This window comes from Saccostrea cucullata, unplaced genomic scaffold, assembly GCF_032062105.1.
Source record: "Saccostrea cucullata isolate Sc308-1 unplaced genomic scaffold, CSIRO_AGI_Scuc_v1 ctg121, whole genome shotgun sequence".
Taxonomy (NCBI): domain Eukaryota; kingdom Metazoa; phylum Mollusca; class Bivalvia; order Ostreida; family Ostreidae; genus Saccostrea; species Saccostrea cuccullata.
In genome coordinates, this window is record NW_026928084.1 from 207,540 (window position 1) to 216,445 (window position 8,906).

The following is an 8,906-nucleotide window of genomic DNA, read 5'->3' on the forward strand; positions in this document are numbered from 1 at the left end:
ATTAATTTTTGGTCGGGATCGGCCTGCGGCCTTGGGTATATATAAGTCGGAAAGCTCGGGATCAACATTCTTTTCATCAACTTGCTGGATACAGAGTAGGTTGAATATTTCTTTGTCAAGTTTTTTCATAATATTTGTAAGAAATTTTTTGCATCGGTCTTAAATATCCCACCCACCCATTCCCATAATTTCGAGTTTAAATGATTGTATGCTTGGTTCTTGTTGCTGGCTTTTCCTTTGTATTTTACAGAATCCGTTGCAGTGGAAGTCGTCTTCATGAAATGTCGTGGCATAACCTGTACAGGAATGGCGTTTGCGCACACCAAAGCAACTGAGGCCTACATAAACTTTGTTTTGTTGTGAAGTTTTCAACATTGAACTGTGAAGGGGTTTGAACTGTTGAACCATTTTATGTGCAAAATATTTGCTGATATGTTGATATGATTTGTTTTGTGCTTGAATTGTGCATATAACTAATTTGACTTAAATAAGTACCTTAAATAAATACTTTAAATAAGTAACCACCCGCGGTTTACCCGGGGTGGTCATTGTTGAACATATGAATTGTTTGTGTTGATGAAATTTGTTGATTTTGTGTGATGAAATTTGTTGATTTTGTGTGGGTTTGCCCAAAAGTTGTGTGTATTAACTGGCATCCCACAAAATACTATGCCACGGCCAATGTTCGCCAAAATAAAGGTTAAAACAAACATCTTGTCGTCATTTCCCTGTATAAATAATATTTATACAGTGCATAATGTAATAGTAAATAATTAAACAAATGCACGGATATCCATGACATCAAGCTGCCGTTGGTCTGTTGATTTCCTAATCCATTGAATGGACAACATATACTTCCGGAATGGATACCGCGAGTTTGGACTTTAGCTTTTGTTCTTGATTCTTTGTTAAAGCTTTATCAGGCAAGTAGAAGGACAAAACCATAAGGATAACAGCCATCGCATACATACCAGAGGTTAAGAAAAAGGCAACACTGTTGTCCCCAGCATTTCGACATATCACTTCTGAAATAAAAAATGCGGAAGATATATTGTCCCATTCAGGAATCACCATCAACAACAACCATCACCACCAACAAAAAGAGCATTTTTGAAGAAACAATCATCTATATATATTTTTATATTTGATAAACTTATCCTTCAAATTGCAAGGGGTCTGCAAGCTTGTCTTGATGGATTAAAGAGCACAATTATGGAAAATAATTTTATAATCACTAATTGAAATCCTGCAAATCAGTTTGCTAGATACTGAATAAGTCTATAATAAAACTTGAGACACGCCCAAGTGTTGAAGCCTGCAGAAAAATTTAAGAAAAAATGAACACATTTTCAATGTATGACCAGTTTAGTTCCAACATAGAACATAGGGATATATAAATTTTAATTTAAAAATGTATTTTGAATAAAGAGGTACATGTTTCTAGGCATAAGATATTTGAGAATAAATCATGCAAAATGGTTACTAATAACACTTACTTTACGAGGAACATAAGATTATAAATTATCCATTTAAGGTAATTCCATCCTCCTATGATAGGTTTTTAGAAAACCATGATAGGTTTTTGAAAAAAAACTGTTATTAAATCAAATTCATACCTAATAGAATAATATATTTTAAAAGAATGATTTTCCATAGGTGTAATGATAAAAATTGTCAAGTAAAAGAATTTAAAAAATGCATATTTTCTTTATTTAATGAATTATTCAATCTTTAAAAAAAATGTTGACAAGTGCAATAATTCCTGCTCAGGTAGCTTCATTCGGGCATTTTCTTTATTGTACTTTTAATGCAAAATAGTTTCCCTGATATTCACAATTCAAAAGTATCTGATAAGTAGCAAGTATTAAGGAACTTTCAGCATCAAAATTATGCATTTGAATAATTTTATACATAATATTTATGATACTGATTACAAAAAATGTACATTTTTTATGCTGACATATGCTTCTGTTTATTTACGTCTCCCATCTTAAATAACATGGCGACCTATACATTTCTGGCAATAATTGGTAAATTTAAACTTTATTAAATGAAAATAAATTCAATTTTTGTACTTTAAACCATTAAAATTGTGAGGGTGGAAAGACCTTAAAGGAAAAGGCTGATTAATTTATGTTCAAAATAGAAAACTACACGACGGAAAGAAACTGATAGAAGGTCGTATAAGTGATCACCTTACTTGTGATGATGATGATAAACTGTATTTGTAATGAGGATTTTATATAATTGACAGGTAAACAGGCCTGGGGGCCATAAAACTTTTGATCCCAGTCTCACTTTTTCCAAATGTGAGACTAAAATCAAAAGTGAGTTCCTCTAAAGTTTTATGACCCCCAGGCCAAGTAAAGTTTATATTTGAACAAAAAGAATAAAATGTATTTTTAAAAAGTTTTTTTTAAATTGTTTTACCTGCAAGCGGTATTCCTATAAGGGACCCGATTCCTTGTTGCATAGCTGCTATAGATAAACTGCTGGGAAATCTGTCAACTCCTAACATCCAAAGAAGAACTGAAGGGATCTCCGTGTGGGTGATTCCTGAAAAGATTGAGTGTATGGTGTTTAACGTCCCTTTCGAGAATTTTTCACTCATATGGAGACGCCACCACTTGCCGGTGGAGGGCTACAAATTTTGACCTATGCTCGGCACTCAGGGCCTTTGAGCAGTGAGGGATATTTTCGAGCCAGCACCTACTGCGACATGGGGCCTCGGTTTATACGATCTCATCCGAAGGACCGGTATCCACGTCCCACAATGGGATTCGAACTCGCGACGTAAGGATTGACTCCTTACTTACTCTAGAGCAGACGCTCTAACCACGCGGGCGACGATTCCTGAAAAGATGAAAAGGGTGAAGAAATCACAGATTGATCAATCAAAAAAAAAAATCTTTAAACGATGCAAATCTGTGAAGGAGACTTAAACAGGGCGAGGGAAAATTGAGGATGTGGGATCAGGTGTCTTGAGGGAGTAAGCATCCATTGTACGTGCAGCGGTAACACCCGCCGTGAGGTCTACTTGTGGTCAGGAAGGTAAATATTCCGTAGTAAAAATAATGAAGAAATTAAAATAATAATGACAATAGGTTTGAAACAAGTCAGCCGAAATACGATCAAAAATGTTTACGAAATGAAATAGGTACTATGTACCGGTATATGATTTCGAACTTCTTAAAACATAATTAAAGCTATCGATGTTGTACTTTCTATATCGATGGGACCAGATTCTTTCAATTTTTAACAGAAAGCCAACGAGGGGGCAATTGGAGAAAAAACAGAGGTGGCGACTGGGTGAGAAAGTGACTGAACAGATTTTTTGCGCTGAGAATATGCCATGTTTTCTAGTTGCCTTTTCTGCTGCCATGACAGTCTCTCTTGATTACTTGATATTCAAAATTAATGTGCTCTTAAATTAAGAAAATAAATGCTTGAAATAATTATATAGGCCTGATTAATGCATTTCATTTTACCTGAACATGCGCCAAACGCCGCTGAACAAACTATGATTAATGGGTAGGAACGTGAAAATGCCACGGGAAGCAACGACAGAGTCGCAGTGAACACAACAAAAAGATATGTCCTTGTCCGGAGTGCAGGAAATTTCGATGAAAACCATCGGAAGGCTATTCTTGCTATTGAACTCCCAGCTCCAAGTGACGTAATAAAGAGAGCAGACGACTGTTCGGAAAAGCCCTCCTCCTCTCCTTTGATTGGCAGGTAAGTGAAAGGGACAGCGTACCCAGTGTTGAAGAAAAGATGAGCCGTCACAAACAAAACAAAGTTATGTGATTTAAAAAGGCTAAAGTCAAAGAGTTCTGTCCTTAAGAATCCCTTTTCCGATCGCTTTTCTATAAAAGAATGTGCGATAATTTTACCAATATCCACATACTCAAACATAATTGGGAATAATCTTTGTAAACGGGGATTAATGTTTGTGGATTTCTTTGGTCACTCTAACCCCAGAAGTTTCATTCCAAAGATCAATAATTTTGTCAATTTGTTGGTTTATTCATTTTTCGTATTTTTCTATGAACAAGTCACTAATGGAATATTGTCTCCAAATATCAAGAGAACTGAAATAGTCGCAAGCCCGAGACAGTCACATGTACATGTAATAATAATAATAATTTTATTAGCAAGATACTGCAGAGCGGGTTATTTTAGCGGGGTGCTAATTTTGGCTTATTTTGGCGTTTTGCTAATACTCCGCTTAAATTTTAATCAGTACTCTTCTTAGTGTCCACCTGCAAAGAGCTGAAGCCCTGCGTCCGCTTAAATTAATTACGCCAACATTACTGGCATACCTTTCAGCAGGCAAAACGCCACGCCAAGAAAACCCGCTATACGGTATATATACAGTTTTAAAAAAAAGCTTTTGTGTTCCACTTTGACTTTACAGGACAGTATGAATAAGAAAAGTATGCTTTGTAAAGGTTAGCACGTCTTTCTTCAATACGGAGAATAAATTTGGACTGAATAAAACCGGATCTGTATCCCTTTTAAGTCAAAAGTTGAAATATCAAATTATTTTATAAGAATAAATTATAATTAGGTACTTACTTCGAGAATGAAATTTACTTGGTTTGGATAAGCAAGAAAACACAATACAATTGAAGCAAATGCCTGAACATATGAGGAAGGATCCCTTTAATCCAAAGGTTGTGTGTAAGTAAACATAAAATGGCGGGAAACTTATCATGCCCACGCCAGCACCAGCCAGGCAAAATCCCCAAGCAAGGGACATTTTTTGCACAAAATATCCCTTCAGGATTATTGTTTAGGAAAACATTACTTAATTCATCCCAATACCTGCAAAATACAATTAGTTTGGTAACATATTATTATTAAATATACAGAGAAATATAAAAATAAACCTGAAAAGCGAGTTTATTTATATAATTATGCACTCTTCGCATTCACGAACAGTTACTGTAGAACTTGTTCAGAACGAAATAGGATATAAAGATTTCACTGTTTTATTACTGAATTATTATTCATTTTAACATCTTGTATGAATAAAAATGATTATATAAGGCACAGTTCACATTCCAATGATTTCTTTTTCATCAAGTTCACTTATAAACGAAACTTTTATTTTCACCTACCTGGAAGAACCCCCAGACACAGAATAAGAACCGGAACTGATGAGATAAAAGCTGCGCAGAAAAAGCCCACACTGATCAGTACATTTCCGGTTATAATAAGTAACCTACAAGGCACCAGTTCCGTTAAGATTGACACAAGGGGTGCATGCTGAAATGGAGACCAAAGACTTCTTAACATTTCTACAAAATAATGTTTGAATAAATTGTAAATTGCTTCGTTCTGAAATCCAGCGCAAGCGCGGTAAATTGAATTTATGTATAGTACCATTTCCAAACAGAAATAAATTGTAGTTGTAAATTGTAGTTTTTACTGACAGACTACAGGCTTATAGAATTAAGAAATGCTTTGTTTCAAAAGCCTGCATAAAGTAGATGTACGTCACCACCCCTACGGACTTTTTATGAAAACTTGAAAAAATAAAAATTTCTTGAATTGACGTTTATGTGAAACCTGTTATACAATGTTATGGATATTGTACTTCGGGTGTTCTTATTTCATTTCCGTGAAGGATAAAAGCATGCTCAATATACCGATAAATTGAAATTTTTTAGGGGTTGGGAGGGGTAAAATTCGCAGGTACTTGGGTCTTGGTTTATAATTATGTATACCTTATCTATATGTAAAATTTGTACTTACTTTTTTTTTTACATACCAATAAGGTACATACATGTACACATTCATTAACCAAAACCAAGTACCTGTGAAAGTACCAAGTACCCCCCCCCCCCACCCCCTTATGAATAGGCCGTGTTCTTGATACAAAAGAATGTTTTTAGAAAAAAAAATGAAATGTATCTGATAAAGCACAAAACTTTACAGCTTTAATTGCATTTGAACAATACCTTATTCTTAAGTTTTCTCTTTTATTGTAACCAAGTTAGTTACAAAGTACAAATTGTACGTCGGGTTCGTTGCCACGATGCTCTCAGTAAGGAATATGTATACAAATTTACCGATAAATTTATAAGGAAAACATACATTTACTATATATACGTTATAGTCTTTCGATATATAAATATATTCACAACTTATAGTGTTATCAATACTTTACCGTTATTGCAATGACCATTCACTCATAACCTTTTTTTTTAAAGTGCATGCAGCTATATTCCTTTGTTTTTCTTTCTTATATCGGGCTCGATGCTATATGATGTTTTAGAAGCGTCCGTCAAGGTGAATGCCTTTTTAATGTACCGAAAATGCGTGGTACTGAAAGTAGTTGATACTGAGAAAAAGTACTTTACTTTTTTTTTCTTTTTATAACCCCCCCCCCCCCCACCCCCACGAAATAGGATTTTCGACTTTGGGCAACTTTTCCTTTTTTTTCAACTTTTTTCAGGTAAGTAAAATAAAATTTCTCTCCAATTTCAAAAAATCTAATGCCTTCGGCGTTTATGCAAATTATCACGCAATCTAATCGATTGATCACATCATGAAATCGAAAAATAAGACATTCCTTACATACATGCTTTGTAAGAATAAAATATATGACGATAACGAAACCGTTACAGTATTCAAGCTCAAAAGTCCATAAAACAATACAAAGTACATGTAGGAGCAGAGCAAACACGGACCTCCCTCCAAAACATCAGAGGTGGGATCAGGTACCATGGAGGAGTGAGCATCCCCTGCCAATCGGTCACACCCACCGTGTGCTCCTTGTCAAAATAACGAAAAAGTCCGTCGACAATTCAGTGTGTGTAAATAATGGTCTAAAAATTAGTATGAAAAGCGTTAGTTAACATTTGATTCAATGGTAAATTGTATTGCTGACAAGGTCATTGTATCGACCAAAGAACCTACGAAATTATAACTTTAAACGAGACTGCTGATATTTTTGTTTCATCAACTTGTTTGTCAATAGTTTATCTCGTTTTAGAAATTGTTCATACGTAGAGCATGCTCTTGCGTATCGAATCATCTGAGAGATATAAATCCCGTATGTATGTCATGAAGATATATTGTTGCATATTAAGTAATGGAAGTCGACGGTAGAAAAGTAAATTAAAGTAATTACGTTTATGATGGAGGCCATCGACAAACTTATCTAATTAAATCCAAACAATAGGTCACATACATAATTATGTTTACATCACGTTCTTCCTTGTCAAAATTTTAGAAAAATAAACAAGTTCGTCCAGTTTACCCTCTACTAAACCTTACAGCGAATTACGAAATAGCGGTAAAGTTTTCAATAGCTTGCTGAATAGCTCAATAGGGTATATAATTTAGTCTAACAAGTATCACAATAGGTTTGAATCTAGGTCACAAGGTTACTCAGGTGTATCATTAGATTTTCCAAGGTAATGTGAGTTGATTTCAATGTTGTATGAAGCCAAATGTATGTGCCAAAGTGTTCTACTGTAAATAAATGCAATCCTTTTTATAAAGAGTCAGATTTTATAGTACCAACACTGTGAGCAATGTCATTACGCACAGACCATTGTTACGATAGTTGATTCGGTTTGCGGCGATGCGCACAGACAGAATAACGTGTAACTACAGACGGACGGACAAACAGCTAGACGGACAGAAAGACAGACCGAAATTAATATTCCCCACTTCAAGTGGAGGGGGGATATCAATCAAGAAAATTCCCGTATAATTCAAAGTAAAATAAACAAAAATCCAAACTTCTTTTGGAATATGTGTACAACAGGATAAATAAACATTAACATGTAGCACACAGTTCCAGGCTTTACTGAAGTTTTCGAGTTCTTCAAATCCAGGGGAAAAGACAATTAACGAGGTTTACAGCCCGTTTTCTAAGGGGACACCTCAAAAGTGTCCAAATTTTACCACTGGACCCTATCGGAATTTGCTGGAAAATTGCCAAATTATCACATTTTTTTCCATATTTTTTGTATTTCTGCCCTAGAGATTTCTTTTTTAGCCAAGTAAATGAAAGTTATTGTAAAAAGTCACAAAATAGCGAAATTTCAAAAAAAGTTCATCATCTTAATTGGTCTAGGACTTAATGACAAAGTTATTTTTTTCAGTGTCCAATGCCATATTGCGGTATAAATATAGTATATCGATGCAGATGAAATATTGCCGCAAATGAATTATTTGGGTAAACAAGAGGCCCATAATCAGTAGGTATTTCAGATAATGGTAATATTGTATTAAAATTACAATATTTGGGAAAGGTATACTGTCGCACATATGACTGCATGAAATTAAAAAGCTGTGCAAAGTCATGCGCACTCGAATTAGACTCCATCTCGTTAAGTTCAAACTATGTGGTGTATGTCCTTTATTGTGTGTATAGCCTAAGTGTGTATGATGAACTGTTTTTGTGTTTGGGGTTTCCAGTTCAACCCTTACCCACACATATTCCAGAGATTGATCAGTACTTATTTGTTTTTTTTAACTTATTCGGTTTTACATTAAAATTTATTAATTTTACCATTTTCTCTGTCTCCATCTTTCTTAATTTCTCTCATCTCTCTCACCCCATTCTCTCCCCTCTCTCACCCTTACCAACTCTCTCTCCCCCACCCCTCACACTCTCTCTCTCTCCACACTTTCTCTCCCCACACACACTCTCTCCCTCTCTCTACACACTCTCTCCCTCTCTCTCTACACACTCTCTCCCCATTCTCTCTCTTTCTCCACTCACTCTCTCTCCACACACTTTCTCTCTCCCCACTTTCTTTCCACTCACTCTCTCTTTCTCTCCACTCTCTCTCTCTCTCTCTCTCTCTCTCTCTCTCTCTCTCTCTCTCTCTCTCTCCACTCACCTCTCTCTCTCCCCCCACAGTCTCACTCTCCCCACTCTC

The 8,906-nt window shown here is 35.4% G+C and overlaps 1 protein-coding gene across 1 annotated transcript; it reads right to left on the reverse strand.

Moving 5' to 3' along the window:
- Positions 1 to 740: 740 nt before the first annotated feature.
- On the reverse strand, positions 741 to 8,551 carry LOC134276353 (monocarboxylate transporter 2-like). Its single transcript, XM_062758613.1, is given in 6 exon segments — positions 741 to 1,025; positions 2,431 to 2,556; positions 3,489 to 3,866; positions 4,579 to 4,827; positions 5,124 to 5,271; positions 8,534 to 8,551. Coding segments are annotated over 6 exon segments (1,116 nt in total). The 3' UTR covers positions 741 to 828.
- Between the last annotated feature and the right edge of the window lie 355 nt (positions 8,552 to 8,906).